The sequence below is a fragment of the Pongo abelii genome, chromosome 4, assembly GCF_028885655.2.
Source record: "Pongo abelii isolate AG06213 chromosome 4, NHGRI_mPonAbe1-v2.0_pri, whole genome shotgun sequence".
Classification (NCBI taxonomy): domain Eukaryota; kingdom Metazoa; phylum Chordata; class Mammalia; order Primates; family Hominidae; genus Pongo; species Pongo abelii.
The window spans coordinates 148,911,646-148,930,836 of NC_071989.2; the positions used below are offsets into that span (position 1 = coordinate 148,911,646).

The 19,191-nt window shown below is 50.7% G+C and overlaps 4 protein-coding genes across 7 annotated transcripts; 2 read left to right on the forward strand and 2 right to left on the reverse strand.

The window, feature by feature from the left end:
* Positions 1 to 530: 530 nt before the first annotated feature.
* Positions 531 to 10,488, reverse strand: SRA1 (steroid receptor RNA activator 1). The gene is made up of 6 exons (XM_002815966.5): positions 10,326 to 10,488; positions 7,433 to 7,559; positions 7,152 to 7,277; positions 2,002 to 2,204; positions 1,087 to 1,195; positions 531 to 937 (listed from the first exon to the last, which is right to left on the reverse strand). The coding sequence occupies exons 2-6, from the start codon at positions 7,491 to 7,493 to the stop codon at positions 726 to 728; spliced, it is 711 nt and encodes a 236-aa protein (XP_002816012.3). The 5' UTR covers positions 7,494 to 7,559; positions 10,326 to 10,488; the 3' UTR covers positions 531 to 725.
* Positions 8,281 to 14,629, reverse strand: APBB3 (amyloid beta precursor protein binding family B member 3). Of its 4 annotated transcripts, none has more exons than XM_002815965.6 (12): positions 14,215 to 14,629; positions 13,768 to 13,931; positions 13,610 to 13,686; positions 12,678 to 12,738; positions 12,370 to 12,516; positions 12,117 to 12,244; positions 11,605 to 11,719; positions 11,383 to 11,467; positions 11,031 to 11,114; positions 10,652 to 10,767; positions 10,326 to 10,517; positions 8,281 to 8,834 (listed from the first exon to the last, which is right to left on the reverse strand). In XM_002815965.6, exons 1-12 carry the CDS (start codon positions 14,261 to 14,263, stop codon positions 8,598 to 8,600), a joined length of 1,455 nt encoding a protein of 484 aa, XP_002816011.3. In that variant the 5' UTR covers positions 14,264 to 14,629; the 3' UTR covers positions 8,281 to 8,597. The 4 variants fall into 4 exon arrangements, with proteins under 4 accessions (XP_002816011.3, XP_054411936.2, XP_054411938.2 ...); XM_054555961.2 differs by having other exon boundaries at positions 11,605 to 11,740; positions 14,215 to 14,617; XM_054555963.2 differs by lacking the exon at positions 10,326 to 10,517 and having other exon boundaries at positions 11,605 to 11,740; positions 14,215 to 14,616.
* Positions 14,630 to 14,698: 69 nt separating this feature from the next.
* Positions 14,699 to 19,115, forward strand: LOC129059540 (SLC35A4 upstream open reading frame protein). The gene is made up of 3 exons (XM_054555965.2): positions 14,699 to 14,876; positions 15,891 to 15,989; positions 16,585 to 19,115. The coding sequence occupies exons 1-3, from the start codon at positions 14,862 to 14,864 to the stop codon at positions 16,780 to 16,782; spliced, it is 312 nt and encodes a 103-aa protein (XP_054411940.1). The 5' UTR covers positions 14,699 to 14,861; the 3' UTR covers positions 16,783 to 19,115.
* Positions 14,852 to 19,116, forward strand: SLC35A4 (solute carrier family 35 member A4). The gene is given in 3 exon segments (NM_001132314.2): positions 14,852 to 14,876; positions 15,891 to 15,989; positions 16,585 to 19,116. A coding segment is annotated over 1 exon segment (975 nt). The 5' UTR covers positions 14,852 to 14,876; positions 15,891 to 15,989; positions 16,585 to 17,189; the 3' UTR covers positions 18,165 to 19,116.
* Positions 19,117 to 19,191: the final 75 nt, after the last annotated feature.

Below are 19,191 nucleotides of genomic sequence, written 5' to 3' on the forward strand. Positions count from 1 at the left end.
AACCTTGTACCCTTCCCACAGCATGATAATCCACCAAGTACCTCTCTCAAAGGGTTACAGGAGACCTTAGAGTTCACACTGAAACCCAAAATGAGGCAGCAGCTTGTTTGGCAAGTTAGAGTTACAATCCCAAATCTCAGTAATCTGGTCTTTTTCTCCTTCGATTTACACAGCAAAAACCCCACTCAATGTAGTTCTAATCTCTGTAACACCTGTATCTCAAGGGTGATACAGTGCAAATAGGACTGTCTTTCCTTTTGTTGAGGGAAAAGTCTCCCTGTTCTATTTGAGTCTGTTCTCATGCTGAAATGAAACCATCCAAACACAGCTGCTCCGCCCAGCACAGGATGTGCTTTCAGTCTAATTTGGGAAAAAGAGGTAGGCAGTAGTCTGACTATACCCAGCAGATCCCTTCCTGATGAATGGAGAAGGGAGAACAGAGGTTTGCAGATGCACAGGGAGCAGGGCAGTCGAGGACACCAGAGGGGACTAGCTTGGCATAGGAAGGGTTCATCTCTCCTACCCAAGGCCCACCTCAGAGATGTTTTTATTGAAATGCATGTTATGAGTAACACATGAACTCCCTCTGGCCCAGGTGGGACTTCTTCCCTCATAGGTGGGTCAGGCCCAGTGGGACAGTCTTGGTGGTGGTAAGAAGGGAGCCAAGTGATAGAAGGCCTCCAAGGCATAGGAGATGGTGTCCGGTTAGTCTGGGGAACCGAGGACTATGGAGCCTGCTGGAAGCCTGGTATGGTACGGTTCTTCTCAGCTGTGGCTGCAGATTTCTCTTCATTGGCTGCCTCCTCTGAAAACAGACTCCTCTTTTCTGCAATTAATCTTTTAACTCCTACCATCCACTGACTGACCTCAGTCACATGGTCAACCATGAGGGAGCGGTGGATGTCATCTGCTGCGTCCCACTGGTGGCTTGAAAGCTCTGAAGAGAGACAGGGGTTGAGCAAGCAGCCTGTGGTACAAGAGCTTCCATTCCTCCCTTCCCAGTCAATCAAAATCTCAGCACCTGCTCCAGCACAGCCAACCACAGCAGGAAAGGGATTTAGGCTATACCAAAGTACCCACCCATACCTTGCACCAGCAGAGCCATTCTCTTCTTTACAGGTATTGACAACTTTCCTCCAGCCCACTGTTCCTGCAGCAGTGCCAGGCGTCGGCTGATGTCATCACATACCTGCTTCTAAGAGACAGAAGCCCCCCTCCGATTCAGTGCTGTCAGCCCAATGAGGGGAGGAGAGGGGAAGACAGCACCACATAGGAAGCACCTGCTTTCTCTGGCCCACACTTTAGAGTTCTGGTTCTTTACCCAAAGATTAGAGGCCCCACTGAGAAACTGATGAAACCTTCCTTTCCCTGCTGTCTTCTGACACTGCCTGATGTTTCATTGAAAAGTAGAGGTCATTAAACAGGAATTCTCTCATCTTCCCACCACCAGTCTTCTAACCCACCTCCTCCTATGACTAGAATTTTAAAATTTCAGGGGCTTCTCAGACTCTCAGAAGCTCATCCTGTAGCGTTACTTCACAAAAAGAAAACTAAGCGCCAAAGAGATGAAATGACCATGCTACTTTCCCTTTCTTTTAAGACATTCTTCAGATCTCTTTTTCTAAGAACTAAGAAAACACTATAGCTAGAAGAGGTTTCTTTTCCCTAACTGGGCACAATATAAATTTCCTGAGAATAAAATCAGCAGCTTCTGCTCTGAATGGCATGGAGGTACAGAAAATCAGGTTGTTCACTAATAGGAGCTGAATTCAACTCTTGTTCCCACAGCATCTTCTACTGATTGGTCTTCAAAAGTCTTGTTAATGCTCCTGAAATCCTGTGTTCATTTCTCTGGGAAGGCCTTAGCGATTCTGAAGGAGTCCCTAACTCTCAAAGGATTAAGAACCTGTCCATTGGGTCAGAGGGTCTATCTCTGGGAACCATTCCTGCATTTGGCTGTGGATGGGAGCCCTCTCTAACCTCTGATGTGCCAGGGCTTACCCTTGTGTGGCCACGGCAGTCTTCCAATGCTTGTTCCAAAGGTCTCAGCACATCCTCCATCACAGCCTCAGACTCGACTGGGAAACTTGTGGGCTCCACGCCAGAGGCAGGACCACTCCCCACAGGTGGAGACCTGGGAGCCTTACTTGAAGGAGGTGGAGGCCCCATTGAGGGAGGCCCAGGAGAAGTCTCTGATGCGGGGACTGAAAAGGTACAGCAGGATCAAGCAACATGGCTTAAATGGGTAAGAAGCTTAACTCTAAATTCACCCCTTCTAAGAAGGGCTACTCTCTGAGACAACTTATTCATTCAAAAATATGCATTTATGAAGTCCCCACTCTACGCCAGACAATATGCTAGGCACTGAAGATTAGAAAAGTAAACCAGGTGGCTGGGTGTGGTGGCTCACGCCTGTAATCCCAGCACTTTGGGAGGCTGAGGTGGGCAGATCACCTGAGGTCAGGAGTTCAAGACCAGCCTGGCCAACATGGCAAAACCCCGTCTCTACTAAAAATACAAAAATGAGCTGGGCATGGTGGCACATGCCTGTAATCCCAGCTACTCAGGAGGCTGAGGCAGGAGAATCACTTGAACCCAGGAGGCAGAGGTTGCGGTGAGCTGAGATGGTGCCACTGCACTCCAGCCTGGGCAACAAGAGTGAAACTGTCTCAAAAAAAAAAGAAAAGTAAACCAGCCTGGGCACAGTGGCTCACACCTGTAATACTAACACTTTGAGAGGCCAAGGTAGGAGGATCACCTGAGTTCAGGAGTTCAAAACCAGCCTGGGCAATATAGTGAGACCTCATCTCTACAAAGAAATTTAAAAGTTAGTCAAGTGTGGTGGCACACACCTATAGTCCTGGCTACTCAGGAGGAAGTAAACCAGACAGATTAAGTTCCTGACCTCAGAGAGCTTAATTCTAGAGGGAGGGGAAAAAACACAAAATTACTAAATTATGTTACATGCTACCAAGAAATAAAATGGTTTATGCAATAAAGAGAAATGGGAGAACCTATCTAGACTAAGTGTTCAAGGAAGGCCTTCTGAGGTACGTTTAAGTTTATCTGAGCTCACTTGCTATGTGACTTTCAGCAAGTTACTTTCAACCAGAGCTTAGGTTCCTCTTCTGTAAAATGGGGATGTATATAATGCCACTTATTTCACAAGGTTACAATGAAGATTAGGAATACAGGTCCAGGCTGAGTGTGGTGACACATGCCTCTAATCCCAGCACACTGGGAGGCTGAGGCAGGAGGATTGCTTGAGCCTGGGAGTTTGAGAGCAGCCTGAGCAGCATACTAAGACCCTCTTAAAAAAAAAAAAAAAAAAACCGCTGCTAGACTAGTATGTAGCAAAAAGTACAAACTTAGGTGTTTTTATTAAATTGAGAACTAATGGATGAGATAGATGCAGCTATGAAGAGTTGAAGGAACATGTACTAGGTAGAGGTGAAAGCAGTGCCCAAGAAGCAGGAAAACTTTCCATTTGTTCAAGAGACAGGAATGAGGCCTGTGTGGCTAAAAATTATTATCACTGAAGAAAGTAGTATGAGCTATCATTAGAGAGGTAAGCAGAGGATCCAGACCCTGCGGGGCTTTGGAAGAGTTTGGTCTTGAGTCAATGGTACTGGGAAGCCACTGCAGGTTTATAAAAGCAAGGGGTGATGTGACCAGACTTATTTTTAAACATGTATGCTCTGTGAAAAACTGATGAAAACAGGTCAACAGTGGTGGCAGGAACACCAGTTGAAAGGTTGAGTAGTTCAGGAAAGAAATAACGCTGGCATGGACTAGGGTAAAAGAGTAGACGAGGGGAATGGAGTAGTCTGAGATTTACTTAGGAGGAAGTAGCAACAGGAGTGGATTGGGAGTGAGGAAGAGAGAAGTCAAGGTGACGCTTAGTTTCTGACTTTAGTAATGGGAACCACTAACAGAAAGAAGACTGGAAAACAAAAGTCAAAAATTTACTTTTAGGTACCAACATCCACAAGGATGATTAATTCATCTAATAATTTGGTGTTTCAGTTGACCTCTTCACCTCCAGTGATCATTTTTTCCCACCCTACATCAGCCTCTCATCCCCCTGCCTTGTTCACAACACTATCACCTCCAAAATCTGATCACCCCCTTACCCCTTCCAGCTCAGCTACTTTGATTTCAATGTACATTAACATCACCCCCTTATAAATATTTTTACCTCCTTTATCTCCTCCCATTGTCCCACTTTCCTGGTTAAACCCAACTTGCTTGCACTTGGGAGGGAAAACAGAGCCATGCTGATAGTTTAAATTCATGGCCACAGATTTTAAAAGGTACCAAACACTGCCTGGACATTTTGGCTCATTTTTTCCACTCTTCAGAACTTCTCTTCCTTTCCCTGCTATCTTCTTCTGACACTGCCTAATGTTTCATTGAAAAGTAGAGGTCATTAAACAGAACTCTCTCATCTTCCCACCACCATCTTCCCTCCTAACCCACCTGCATCTGTGGCCACTTTTCTTCCTCTTGTAATAGATGAAAAGGTTCCTGCTCCTATCAAAAGCCATCTTATCAGCTGTACTCTGCATCCCAGCCTCTCTTGTATTCTCTAGACTTCCCTACTGTAACTATCTTCTCTTGCATCATCAGTTCCCCCTCTCTACTGAATCATCCCATTAGTGTACAAACATGCTCTAGTATATTACTATCAAAACACTCCCTTACTTCACATTCCATTTTCAGATACTGTCCCATTTCTTATCTCCACAGCAGAATTTGAGTGAGCTCTTTATAGTCACTCTCTCTACTTTTCACATTCTCTCCTCAGCCCATTCCAGCTGTTTCTGTTCTCACTACTGCAGAGACTGCTCTTGTTATGACCACGAGTGACTGCTATGTTTGTCAAATCTACTGGTTCCCTGTCGCTCTTTTTTTTTTTATTGAGATGGAGTCCCAGGCTGGAGTGCAATGGTGCGATCTCAGCTCACTGCAGGCTCCACCTCCCAGGTTCAAATGATTCTCCTGCCTCAGCCTCCCAAGTAGCTGGGATTTCAGGTGCCCGCCACTACACCTGACTATTTTTTGTATTTTTAGTAGAGACGGAGTTTTACCACGTTGGCCAGGCTGGTCTTGAACTCCTGACCTCGTGATCCACCCGCCTCGGCCTCCAAAGTGCTGGGATTACAAGAGTGAGCCACTGCGCCTGGCCCCTTGTCTCTATCTTGATGTCTCAGCAGCATTCATCACTATTGATTCATGTCTTTACGCTCTCCTATTTTCTTTTTTTATTTTGGTTTTGGTTTTGTCACAGAATATCACTCTGTCGCCCAGGCTGGAGTGCAGTGGTGCGATGTCGGCTCACTGCAACCTTCGCCTCCCAGGTTCAAGCGATTCTCCTGTCTCACCCTCCCAAGTATCTGGTATTACAGGCCCAGCTAATTTTTGTATTTTTAGTAGAAACAGCGTTTCGCCATGTTGGCCAGGCTGGTCTTGAACTTCTGATCTCAGGTGATCTGCCCACCTTGGCCTCCCGAAATGATGGGATTACAGGCGTGACTCACTGCGCCTGGCCTCTCCTATTTTCTTCTTTGGCCATTTCCCAATCTCCTTTGCTGATTCCTTCTCAACCTTGAAATGCTAGAGTACCCTACGGCTGTGTCCCTGGCCGTATTCAAGCCCATGACATCAAATACCATCCTTGTAATGGTGACTTATTTCTCTAATTCTGGCCTAGAACTTTCCCCAAAAGTAACAGCCTAAACTTCACATGGCCCCCCAAAAAAACTCCCCCTCCCCAAAACCACTATCCCCCAGTGTTCTTATATCAAGCAAAAAAATTTAGTTATATGGATTCTTCCTAATCTACTCATTCCTACTGACCTTCTCCATCTCATATCCATCCAACTCCTACCACCGACTCCCACCCTTATGCAAATCATTAAATCTTGCCTATATTACCATAATAGCTGTAATTTGTCTTTCCACTTCCCTAAAATCTTGTCTTCACACAGCAGACACAGTGATCTTTCCAAAATGTAAATCAGTCCCTGGTTCTCAAGCTAGGAAGATAGTGCCCACAGGGAAAATGTCTGGAAACACTTTTGGCTATCACAACTGGGTGGATGCTACTGACATCTATTGGGTAGAAGTCAGAGTTGCTGATAAACGTAAGACACAGGAAAGTCCCTCACAAAGAATTATTTGGCCACAACCTATCAATACTGCTGAGTTTAAGAAACCAAGCCTTGTATCATTCTTCTACAGCAAAAAGGGTGTGGAGAATGGAGGGCCACTGAAAGAACCAAACCTGAGCCCCTTTATGGGGGCCACGGCACAGCCCATTTAATGGTTTGGAAAATTCTCGGGGGGAAAGGTGGCTCTCCTCTACTTTAAACTTTTCAATGGCTTCCAACTTTATGTAGATTAAAATACAAATTCCTTATCCTGCTTTACAAAGCCCACTATGCTGTAGCCAGCCACTCTATATTTCATCAGTCTCTGAATTGGCCAAACATTCCTTTTGCAGCTGTTTCTTTTGCTTGGAATGCTTTTGTACATGATCTTTGTGTGGCTTAAATGTCAGCCCCTCAGACACCTCGTTACCCAGTAATATTACATCACCACTTATTTTTCTGTAGCCCCCTCACCACTATTTCATCTTTCAGCCCATCTCCAATGCTGCAACGTGGACTCCCTGAAAGCAGAGATCTTTTTTCTTTCTCACTGCTGTCTAGTTGGCCCTCAAACAGTGCCTGACTTATAGTAAGTGCTCAGTAAATAATAGTGATTAAATGAATGAAAAACTGTGAAGTCTGATGATTATCATATACCTAAGTGAAGACAGAATGGACAAATGAATATGCCACTATAAGGTTCTGGGAAGAGGTATAAGTTAACGAAGAAAAATAACTTGAGGATTAAAACTATATTAAAAGCCACGGGTCTGGATAAGATCACCTAGGATGAAAAAAATAGTCTTTTTAAATCAATACACCACTAACCTGAGCAGCAGAGAAGGGGCTCGGAAAAGCACCTGCCCTGAGACCCTTACTGGAGCCCCAAAACCTCTCTTCTTAAGGAGCCCTCGAGAAAGAGAAAAAAGCCTTCCAAACAGGCTTATGCCTTACACCCCCCATTCTCCGTCAGTCTCCGAGCACAGGGGCCCCACGCACCTCTGGGGAATCCATCCTGGGGTGCGGCAACCCTCTTGGTAAGCAGCGAGCGCCTGGGTCCGCCGGCCTGGGTCTGCAGCCCGTATGAGAACTGCGGCGGGTCGTTCCAGCCGCGCTCCTTGTTGCCTGCGGAGGCGAGGGATGTGTGAAGCGAGCCCGGAACTCCACTGTTATCTTATATTGGGGCTGGGGGAGACAGAGGGTCCATACTCCGCGCCGCAACCGCCCCCAGCCTAGGCCGGGGCGACGACCTAGTGCCCTAACCCGCCGGTTGCGCTCACCCGGCTTCACGTACAGCTCCGCCATCTCCACTTCCGCTTGGCCAGTGGGGCAGCGCGTCATTTCCGGGGCGGCCCCTCACGCGGGCCAGTTGAGACACGTCCAGGGCCAGGCGGGTTGCCGGAAGCCCTGGAGGATGAATGGTGGCTGGTTCACAACCGTCGGGAGCCGCTGTGGGGACCCTGCGGCAACTCCCTAAGACTCGAAGTCTCCATCTAATGAACCATCGGGGCCCTGGTCACAAGGCACCAAAGGAGGTTGCTGGCCAGGAGCCAGCGCTCTAGGAGGCCTCATCCTCTCAGGAGCAAGTTCAAAGAAGCTCCTACCCCACATACGCCCCGCTGTGATCTAGCCAGGTTGACTTATACAGCTTCCTCTTGCATTGCCCTGCACAATCTCCACATTCACGTCCGGTAGCCTCACTAACTAGTACTCATCTTCTTTCAGTTCTCAGTTCAGATGTCAGTTCTGCGGGAGGCCTTCTGGAATGTCTCAGGCCAGGTTAAGTGTCTCACTTGAGCTCCCACAACCCTACAACCCTCTGAGATTTCGTAGGTGTATTACATCACATCTTCTGTCTTATTTGACTCTTGTTCATTTCCCTGTCGGACAGTCTTAGAAGGTGGGACCTTGACTATTTTATTACATTCCCAGTGCCCAGCTTAGTGCCTGGCACAGGGAACTCCTTAGAAAATATGTTTGTTGAATGAACAAAGTCAGATCTCCATCACACCCATGCTGTCATGTGACTACAGAGAGCCACCAACATGAAACACAGACACAAAGACACTCATCTCACACAGGCTGTTAGCCCCCAGCCCTGTCCCAGGCCCAATATATTCACATCCAGTGAGGTCACTGAGGGATTTTTATTTGCACTGATTTTGCTATAAAGTATTACTGAGGTAGAGCCAACTGTCCAGGGTTGGACAGGGGCAAGGAACACAAGGACCCAAGGAAAGGGGAGCCAGGGTCCTACACTGTGGTGCAGTACCTCCCAGTCATCCGTATAAACAATAAATTGGGCAATAAATAGACGGTGGACAAGGATCAGAGGGACAGGCAGAGAAGGCTTCAAGGGGTGACAGGCTATGGGCCTTGAGGAATAAAACGGTACAGAGTTAGGCATGGACCCAGAGCCTACTTCCCCAGCCTTCCCAGATAAGTTTAGGGCATATGGAGCAGAGAGGGTTTCAGCCGGAAGGCATCAAGAAAAGAGAAGACACCCCGCTTTCGAGGGGTTGCCCCTGCACCGCCAACCCCTCCTTTGAGCAGGGGGAGGGGCAGGGGACCTCCTGGGGAATCCATGGAGCTGGTCCGCTTGAGCCGCAGGCGGGCACGGGCCTGAGCACCCCAGGCCTTGCCTCGAGCTGCAGAGGCCACAAGACACTTCTGGTACTGAACCTAGGGAGAATGGGAATGTGAGGATCCAGCTACTTTCTGCCTCTAGACTCCCTGAAAGCTTCTGCAGGACAGGGAACTGGCTAAAGCTTCTGTCTGATAACAAGGTTGGTAGTCAGCCACATGTGGAGTTTCTAGAGCATTCCCACATAGCTCAGTAACAAAATCATAAAACATGTATCAGACACTTAAGGAGGGCGGGCTGGACACTGCTAAGTGCTTTGTATAATTCAGTTATTTATGAAGGGTTATTATCCCTGTTTTGCAAATGAGGAAATTGAGATTCAGAGAGTATATGACTTGCCCAAGGTCACAGAGCCAGAGAAAGGCAGAAATGGCATTCAAACCTAGTTCTCTCTGATTGCAGAGCCTAAATTCTTAATTACATGTACCACTATGTTGCCTCTTTTCCGTCTCTCACTGGTGGGGACTAGTCCCTGGCAAAGCAGATTCCCTAGTCAAGGGTAAGGGTGTACAACTCAAACTCCAGCCCCAATGCAACTGCTCCCAGTCATCTCATCTGAACAGCTCAAAGGTGTCCTAACTGGCCTTCCTACCTCCTATTACGTCCTCCAAATCTTTTACCCATACTATAGCTTAAGTGGTCATCCTAATCCATAACCCTGACTTCACTGTCGGGCTTCAATGCTTCCTAGTGCCTCCAGATAAACTCATCACCCTGACCTATGAGGTCCCCCAAAGCTGGCTTCTGTCATTCTCTCTGATCTCATCTCTCACTACATCTCCCTTGCATGCCAGATACACTAGATTCTTTCAGATACTCTCATCCACTAATATCTCTCACCTTCACAGCTAAGGTTCCCTGTACTTGGTACACCTGCCCCACTCCCCTTCACCTGGCTAACTTCCCTCTTGGACTGTCGGTTTTCTATCACCTCTTACAGGTACCCTTCCTGACCCTTAAAGGGGCCACCTCTTCCATCAACCAGTGGTGTACAACTTATTTCTGGTCTATCTTGGCTCTATCCTAAGTGTTTTGTGAAGGCAAGGGCTGTGCCCTCTACAGCACTAAATTCGCAGGGTCAACTATGGTGCCTCAGACCCTGTAGGCACCCATATTTGCTGAATGAATGAGCAAACTGAACTAACAAAGTGTAAGCAGCCCACACTCAAATGCCCACAGATGCCAGGAAATAAACCTAAATAAGACAAACAGGAACAATGTCAACTCTTTAGGGCACAGCTTCTGCACAACTCTGGCTGCATGCTGACATTTACACGTGTGAACTGAGTGCCAGAGCTCTTGATATTTTAAGAAAAACAAGAATAGCGATTATTATGTGAAATGTCCTGGCCTTTAAATATTGGCAACTAATTAAAACTTACTAAAAACAACATGAGGGCCAAAACATTAATGAACCAGAATCAGCCCAGGTTTGTGATCTCTGAAGAGGCTGCCGACCCAGAGCCCCAGTAAACAGTGGAGAGCAGCTGCAGGGCAATCCCACCCACCCATTCTCACCCATGACTCACCATACAGGCAGCCTGCACAGCTTCGGAGAGTCCCCCTGCATGGGGCTGGCACCAGAAGGCTGCGCACTGGAAGCTCTGACGGCCCAGGTCAGCGATGAGGCCAAAGGTGTGTGGGTCGCGGCCAACACCAATAAATGTCACAAGGCGCACAGGGCACTGCCACAATGGCTCCTCCTCTGTACTGGCCTCTGCCTGCCCACACCAGGCCTAGTCACTAGAGGGCCAAGCACGGGCCAGACCCACTTAACTTTTCCGACAGCAAGCAGTGACCCCTCAGCATCCCTGCTGACCCCTCCAAAGCCCCCAACTTCACCCTCTTCTGGTACCTGAATGGGGTGTGCAGTCATGAGAGAGTCAGACACACTGAGCATGGTTGGGACCCAGGCATTCCGGTCCCCCCCGGCGGTGAGGGTACCAATGGCCTCGTTCAGCACATCCATGCCTGGGGGAACACGCCCAGCGTGTCTCCCAGTGTAAAAGAAAGAGTCTGCAGGGAGTGTCTAGCCCCCTCTCACTGATTTGGGATTCAGAGATAGGGAATAGGATAGCTGGGGCAAGGCTTAGAATTCTGAGTTGGGAAGGCTGGTAGATCCCAGGCCATAACAAGGCCATGGGAGGACTCTTGAGAAATGATAATGGGCCCCACCTCACTCACCTTCCCCTTGCCTCACACAGCCCACCACATGCAGCCCCCTCAGTCCTCACCCATGGCTTTGGTGACTGGCAGTGTCCCCATGTACAGTGCCTCATACTTCTGAGCAGCTTGGCTTACTGCATCCAGCAGCTCCACTGAAATATACACACCAAGTTGGCCTGGCAGCTCATTCAATTACCCTTTTCCCCACCCTTCTGACTGGGCCAGGACTCAGGTCAGAGCTGGTGCTGGTAGAAGAAAAGGCTCATAGATGCTCCTCCAACTCGTGACTTGGGATCCCTGAGACCAGACACCTCAGAAATTTATCCACAGAAGTATTAAATAACCAGAAATCGCCCCCCCCCCCCACAAAGCAGCACCAAAGCAGCCCAATGCCACAATGCAGGTCTCCCCTCCCCATACCTTGCCGTGGCAGGTCTTCAGGAGAGATGGGGTCTGGGGAGCAGCAAGAGGCATCACCACTGACCCCTACTCGCTCTGACAAGATCTAAAACACAATGAAGCCAGCATGAGCCACAGGGAGAGAGGGGAATTAGGGTAAAAGGGCCAATACCACCCCAACTACCTTAGAAGCTTCAGACCCAACCCCTTACCCACATTCCCTGCCCCACCCCTGACACTTACCTGGGCACAAAGCCCATGTAGGGCACTGGCAATGGCCTTGGCAGGGACATCACAGTGAAACACATGGCACTTGAGCATACAGCTATCTTTGTCACTTGCCACAAAAGCGAAGTCCCTAGCAGGGGCAGAGATGGGGCTGGGGTAGAGGCTGGTTAGAGGCAGGAGCCTGCAGGAGGCTGGAAAGTCAGGCTAGGGATATAGCAGGGATGGAGTAGGGACGTCAGGGATGGGGCTCAGGATACCTGGTTTTCACTCACCTGTCACTGTTCCGGAAGCATGTGGGAGCACAGAAGGGAATCAGCCCAGCCTCTCGGACTCTCCCCCATCTGTCCCTGCTGAGCTGGGCCCACCCTCCCCAACCAGGGCTGGACCAGGCAGGGGAAGCAGTCCTGGGTCCACATCAGAGGATCTGTGTCCAGGGGTTCAAGTACTGGGGATCAGCACAGTGGGGATCACAGCCTGCAGCAGGGAGGGAGAAGTAGCTCTTGCTTGGGGGATGTAGGCATCCTCACCGGCCTTTGGAGCTCCCCACGCCCCACACACGGATGTGCACCAGAGGCTGGCAGTGGATCAGACTGTGGTCCAGGGGATTCACTAGGCTCATGGCATTCTTCTTCAGGATCATCAGCATGTTCTGGCCCTGCCAAGGAGAGAGGTCAGCCCAGAGCTCAGATAAAGGTCATTGCCATGAGAAATAGGCAATTCAGGGACAGCTACCTCTGCTGGGCCCTGGGCCCAACCCACTGAAGGGCCCAGCCAACTCACCTCACCCCAGGCACCATCTGGAGGCTGGCTCCGGCTGCGGGTCTGGGCCAGCTGCTGGATACAGTTATTGACTGCAATACTGCTCTTCCCCGGTGCCAGGTCCTCTTCAGGTACCTCTACCCAGCCCAGAGAGCGGACTGCAAAGCACTGACAGGTTGGGGGAAGAGACAGGAATTAATAAGGATGGAGTAGGGTGGCAAGTGCCACAATACATACTCCGTCTTCACCCTTGATCACCTCTGCTCAGTCCAATCCCACCCTTGTCTTTCCCTTGGGACCTCCCAATGCCCTCAGGCCCAAGTCACTACCTTAGCCCCTGGCTCCATGCTGTGGATGTAGGATTCCTCACCATACCAGGACAGAGAGTTACTGAAACAGAGCAGAGCTGTTAAGAGGATCACATTTCCTACAGTAGGGACACTGGTGAGGCCTAGACAACTTGATAAGCACAGGACGAGGGGCAAGACCCAGAATATAGCACCAGAAATATAAAACCAGAGCAGGGTAGAGCCCAGGACATATCAATGTGACATAAAGTGTGACTTTAGAATTTGAGGGAAAATTCAGGACACAGGACCCAGACACAGGACATAGAATAAAAGTCACAAGGCTAGGTGCAGTGGTGGCTCACGCCTGTAATCCCAACACTTTGGGAGGCTGAGACGGGTGGATCACTAGGTCAGGATATTGAGACCATCCTGGTCAACATGGTGAAACCCCATCTCTACTAAAAATACAAACATTAGCCGGGCATGGTGGCGTGTGCCTGTAGTTCTAGCTACTCAGGAGGCTGAGGCAGGAGAATCACTTGAACCTGGGAGGCGGAGGTTGCAGTAAGCCAAGATCGTGCCACTGCACTCCAGCCTGGGTGACAGAGTGAGACTCCATCTCAAAAAATAAAAAATAAAAGTCACAAAATGGAACAGGGTCCAATATGTGGACCAGAACCCCAAAGTGGGACAAGAGACCCTAGAACAGAGGACTTAATGGCCAAGGTCTAGAACATGATAGGTTAGGACCAAGAATATGAAAAACATGTAGCTACAAACAAGAGCTTAGAACAAGGGATAAAACTCAAAATACTGACAGTTAAGAACTTGGGACAGAGCCAAGAACATAACAGAACCCAAAACATGTGACGGAATCCAGAACCTGGGCTGGAAAGCAGACCATGGGTTCAGCTGCGTTTTTGAACACCATGGAACCCCAAGCCTTTCATTTTGCCTGGGCCACCCGTTACCTCCGGTCCAGTGAACTCTCCAGGCTGGAGAAGGATCTCCCTTTGGGGGGTCGCAGTCCCCAGATCCCCTCCGTTCCCTGTAGAGTGGGAGTTAGTCAGTTTAACAGCAGACCTAGGTCCACACACGGGCTCAGACCTCCTCCTCACACTCCACCTACCGTGCCTGGGTCCTCTGCATCTCCTAGTTCCCAGGTTGGGCGCTGCCACTGGGTGCTACCGCTGGGTATATGCCAGTAGTAAGTACCTGCAGCATCGTGGATCTTCCTCCAGCCAGGAGGCAGGCCAGCCTCCCCCTCCAGACTGTGGTCCCCCCACAAGTCATCTACAGGAACACCGGATTAGAAAGGAGGGAGCATATGATTTGTGAGTTCAGAATAACATGCTGTCATAATCCCCTCTCCATCCCCAAAATGGGTCAGTTCTTAGGCTGAAGATCCAAGCTCCTCAATCTTGAAGACATCACATGTAAAGATCGGGTTCATTCGCTCCCTGGTCCCTACACACAGAGGTATCCCCCACCCTGTCTTTGAGCCCCAGAGTAGCCTTTCGGATTCCCTCGTCCTCCCTCAGCTCCTGGTCTTCCCACCAGGCCCCTCCGTGCACACCATCGCAGTTGACCAGAATGATGGCCAGCATGTAATCCTTGCCCAGCATAACCCCGGCTGCTCCCCGCCAGCCTCTGCCGGCCCGCACTCTCAGCCCAGCGCGACCTCTGGAGCTACTGCGCCTATAAGCCCAGCCTCTCTGCGCCGCAGGCTACCGGGCCAGCTGGCGCCGCACAAATACCGGGCGGGACACGGGGCGGGACACGGGCCGGTCCCGGGGGAGGGCCTGAGCCGCACAGCCCGCCCAGGGGTGGTGCGTGTAAACGGGCGTCTGGATCCCCGAATGGTTGCGTGTTTCCGTGTGTGGGTCCGGGGGAGGCCCACGAACGCCAGCGAAACCGCTGACACCACCGCCCAACTATGAACTCATCAGGCGCCCGAAGACCGACACGCCGAACATGCGCCGCGCGCACTCGCGCACGAGTGAGATCATCGCGCCCCGGTCGTGAGTGCGCTCACACGCAGCCTGAGACTCGACGGGAGGGAGTCACGTGGAAGTATCTGAGAGAAGCGGACTTAGCCACTAGGAAAGCGCCTCCCCCTTTCCAAAAATGCTCCGGAAGTGCCTTCGCCCTCAGTAAAGATGGCCGGGGCAGTCCGCATGAGAGAGACGGGGATGCGCCTGCGCAACAAGTTCGGCGGGGAAGATGGCGGATGACAAGGTGAGTGGCCGTGGGGGTGATCTGCAGCCGGGCGTGGTCTTCACTCTCCTTGACCTTTTTAGTTCCGGGGAGAACCGACTCTGGAGCGGCTCAGGAGTGAGGATGTCCCTTGTTTCTTCTGAGGCTCCTGTCAACTGCCTCAACAGTGTGGAGTGGTGTGGGGAGAGCATTCGGCGAGGCGGGAGGAGCTGTGGATCCCCCAGATGTCCCCTCCTGGGAACCATCACGAACCCCAGTTACTAGCACAGACTCAAAAACATTCACCCTTAAACACTCCTCACTTTACCCCGTTCCCTAGCTCCCGAAATTTTCTTCCCAGTGACACGATGTTTCCAATCACACGGACACTCACACCACCCTCATTCAAACACTCCCTTGCATGCACTCTGAATTTCATACTTATATGCGATCAAAATCACTCAGTCCATTTACTTACACACTTGCCGACAGTCTTTTTTGTCATTCTCACTCACATCCAGTCACTCACATTCAGTTTGGGATGTCCTTGGGAAGAAAGAGGTAAAGCCCATCCAGGAACCAAGACAATAAAATTGTCCAGGAAACTGCCTCGGTCCATTACTCACCATTGGTCTAGAAGCTCAGCATTACCCACACATTTACTAAATGTCAGGCACTAGAACATAGTAGCCAAGACAGACTGGTCACGACTTTCAAGGAGCTCATAATGGAGTCAGTAGTGGTTTCCTGATGGACCTAATTAAAGGTCCCTAGCTGTCCCTCCTGCCTTTCCTACATACTACTTGCTATATAAAATTCTTGTCGAGGTTGATGTAAGTTACTGGTTCAGATCCCATCTGTCAGTACCTTCCTGGCCCTCATTTGAATTCTGTGCTTTTCAGTGCTTTTCTTCCTTTGCCACTGCCATCTCAGGAAGCTTTTATAGGAAAAGGTCTTTCTGGCTCACCCCCCCCTCCCAATTCCCAGCTTCTGATGGAATTGAGCAAGGGGTGGGGTTTAGTCAGACTGCTGGAGCCAGCCTCTCGCTTGTCCTAGGATTCTCTGCCTAAGCTTAAGGACCTGGCATTTCTCAAGAACCAGCTGGAACGCCTGCAGCGGCGTGTAGAAGACGAAGTCAACAGTGGAGTGGGCCAGGTAAGGACTGTCCCACCCCACCCCTGCCTTAGGCTTTATTGCCCAACATGCTCTTGAGAGTGTTAAATGGATGGTAGAGATTTATTCAGCAAATGATTATTGAGGGCCTATTCTCAATCACCCTAAGGACAATTTTTCTGAATGGCACATGAACTAATATCTTAAGTAGTGGTTAAGTAGGTGAAGAGGGGAGGAAAGAACATTCCAGGTAGAACAGCATATGTAAAGGCCTTGTGGTAGGAAGTAGCATTATAAACATGAGGGGTGAAAGGAGGTCCATTTGGCTACAGTAGTTGGGGAGCATGCTAGGAAATGAGGCTGGAGAAACCGGCAGGGCTAGGGGCATCTCTGACCTTGTGTGGCAGTGGAGTTCTATGGTTGGAGCTTTCTGACCCCAGGGTTCTGAGACTGTGTGATCAGAACTGCTAGGTTCTTTTTCTGGCCCCAGAACCTTGGGAAAAATCTGGAGAAAATACCACGGTTGTCCAGGGTGAGGAGGAGCTGGTGGTGGAATGCTCTAATCCCAGCTTGAGTAGCCCCTGGACAGAGTCAGGAAAGAGCCTAGCTAAGGTTCCTTCTGCATTTTTCTCTGCAGGATGGCTCGCTGTTGTCCTCCCCGTTCCTCAAGGGATTCCTGGCTGGCTATGTGGTGGCCAAACTGAGGGCATCAGCAGTATTGGGCTTTGCTGTGGGCACCTGCACTGGCATCTATGCGGCTCAGGCATATGCTGTGCCCAACGTGGAGAAGACATTAAGGGACTATTTGCAGTCGCTACGCAAGGGGCCCGACTAGCTCTAGGTGCCATGGAAGAGGCAGGATGAGCAGCTCGGCCTTCAGGTGGAGACACTTTGTCTGGATTCCCCAGCTGTCATCCATTTGCTATCTCCAACTTTCCTGCCACCTTCATCCTTGCCTCCCTTCCTGCAGATTGTGGACAGTAGTTCCTCAGCCTGCACCCTGGATTCCTTCTTCCCCTTCCTAACTCCATGGGACTGGCCCCAAGACTGTGGCTTCAAGGACCACCAGCCCCTTACTCTTCAAGCCCTGACTGTGGAGTTGGTAGATGCCTCTGATCCTCAGTATTCTCTCTGGCGATCTTCCACAGCTCCTCCTTCCTGGGAGCTGGCTCCATAACTTGATTTTCCCCAAACGTGTTGCAATCCCTGCTGCCCTTTAGCCACCCAGGGGCTTGTGTGGGTATGAGTGTAGAGGATGGGGGTATGCCAGGCCTGAGCCGTCCCAGGCAGGCCCGCTGGACCCTGATGCTACTCCTATCCACTGCCATGTATGGTGCCCATGCCCCATTGCTGGCACTGTGCCATGTGGACGGCCGAGTGCCCTTCCGGCCCTCCTCAGCCGTGCTGCTGACTGAGCTGACCAAGCTACTGTTATGCGCCTTCTCCCTTCTGGTCGGCTGGCAAGCATGGCCCCAGGGGGCCCCACCCTGGCGCCAGGCTGCTCCCTTCGCACTATCAGCCCTGCTCTATGGCGCTAACAACAACCTGGTGATCTATCTTCAGCGTTACATGGACCCCAGCACCTACCAGGTGCTGAGTAATCTCAAGATTGGAAGCACGGCTGTGCTCTACTGCCTCTGCCTCCGGCACCGCCTCTCTGTGCGTCAGGGGTTAGCACTGCTGCTGTTGATGGCTGCAGGGGCCTGCTATGCAGCAGGGGGCCTTCAAGTTCCCGGGAACACCCTTCCCCGTCCCCCTCCAGCAGCTGCTGCCAGCCCCATGCCCCTGCATATCACTCCGCTAGGCCTGCTGCTCCTCATCCTATACTGCCTCATCTCAGGCTTGTCTTCAGTGTACACAGAGCTGCTCATGAAGCGACAGCAGCTGCCGCTAGCACTTCAGAACCTCTTCCTCTACACTTTTGGTGTGCTCCTGAATCTAGGTCTGCATGCTGGCGGCGGCCCCGGCCCAGGCCTCCTGGAAGGTTTCTCAGGATGGGCAGCACTTGTGGTGCTGAGCCAGGCACTAAATGGACTGCTCATGTCCGTTGTCATGAAGCATGGCAGCAGCATCACACGCCTCTTTGTGGTGTCCTGCTCACTGGTGGTCAATGCCGTGCTCTCAGCAGTCCTGCTACGGCTGCAGCTCACAGCCGCCTTCTTCCTGGCCACATTGCTCATTGGCCTGGCCATGCGCCTGTACTATGGCAGCCGCTAGTCCCTGACAACTTCCACCCTGATTCCGGACCCTGTGGATTGGGCGCCACCACCAGATCCCCATCCCAGGCCTTCCTCCCCCTCCCATCAGCAGCCCTGTAACAAGTGCCTTGTGAGAAAAGCTGGAGAAGTGAGGGCAGCCAGGTTATTCTCTGGAGATCGGTGGATGAAGGGGTACCCCTAGGAGACGTGAAGTGTGGGTTTGGTTGAGGAAATGCTTACCATCCCCTACCCCCAACCAAGTTCTTCCAGACTAAAGAATTAAGATAACATCAATACCTAGGCCTGAGAAATGACCCCATCCTTGTTGGGCAGCTCCCTGCCTTGTCCTGAATGAACAGAGTTGATGAAAGTGGGGTGTAGGCAACAAGTGGCTTTCCTTGCCTACTTTAGTCACCCAGCAGAGCCACTGGAGCTGGCTAGTCCAGCCCAGCCATGGTGCATGACTCTTCCATAAGGGATCCTCACCCTTCCACTTAATGCAAGAAGGCCCAGTTGCCACAGATTATACAATCATTACCCCAGCCACTCTGACAGTCTCCCCCAGTTCCAGCAATGCCTAGAGACATGCTCCCTGCCCTTTCCACAGTGCTGCTCCCCACACCTAGCCTTTGTTCTGGAAACCCCAGAGAGGGCTGGGCTTGACTCATCTCAGGGAATGTAGCCCCTGGGCCCTGGCTTAAGCCGACACTCCTCACCTCTCTGTTCACCCTGAGGGCCATCTTGAAGCCCGCTACCCACTCTGAGGCTCCTAGGAGGTACCATGCTTCCCACTCTGGGGCCTGCCCCTGCCTAGCAGTCTCCCAGCTCCCAACAGCCTGGGGAAGCTCTGCACAGAGTAACCTGAGACCAGGTACAGGAAACCTGTAGCTCAATCAGTGTCTCTTTAACTGCATTAGCAATAAGGTCTTAATAAAGTCTTCTAGGCTGTAGGGTGGTTCCTACAACCACAGCCATGATTGTCTTGTGTCTTCTGTCTGCACAACTCCCCTCAAACAATTTTGTTCCTCTGGGGTCCTGAGTATCTT

Coding starts and splice junctions, on each gene's coding strand:
- APBB3 (XM_054555961.2), bottom strand. CDS start 14,263: ATGCTGGGCAAGGATTACATGCTGGCCATCATTCTGGTCAACTGCGAT. Junction 12,739..13,609: donor GAGAGTTCACTGGACCGGAG/GTAACGGGTGGC, acceptor GCTCTGTTTCAG/TAACTCTCTGTCCTGGTATG. Junction 12,517..12,677: donor GCATGGAGCCAGGGGCTAAG/GTAGTGACTTGG, acceptor CCAACCTGTCAG/TGCTTTGCAGTCCGCTCTCT.
- LOC129059540 (XM_054555965.2), top strand. Junction 15,990..16,584: donor TCAACAGTGGAGTGGGCCAG/GTAAGGACTGTC, acceptor TTTTCTCTGCAG/GATGGCTCGCTGTTGTCCTC.
- SRA1 (XM_002815966.5), bottom strand. CDS start 7,493: ATGACGCGCTGCCCCACTGGCCAAGCGGAAGTGGAGATGGCGGAGCTG. Junction 7,278..7,432: donor GGAGCTGTACGTGAAGCCGG/GTGAGCGCAACC, acceptor TCGCCTCCGCAG/GCAACAAGGAGCGCGGCTGG. Junction 938..1,086: donor AATGGCTCTGCTGGTGCAAG/GTATGGGTGGGT, acceptor GTCTCTCTTCAG/AGCTTTCAAGCCACCAGTGG.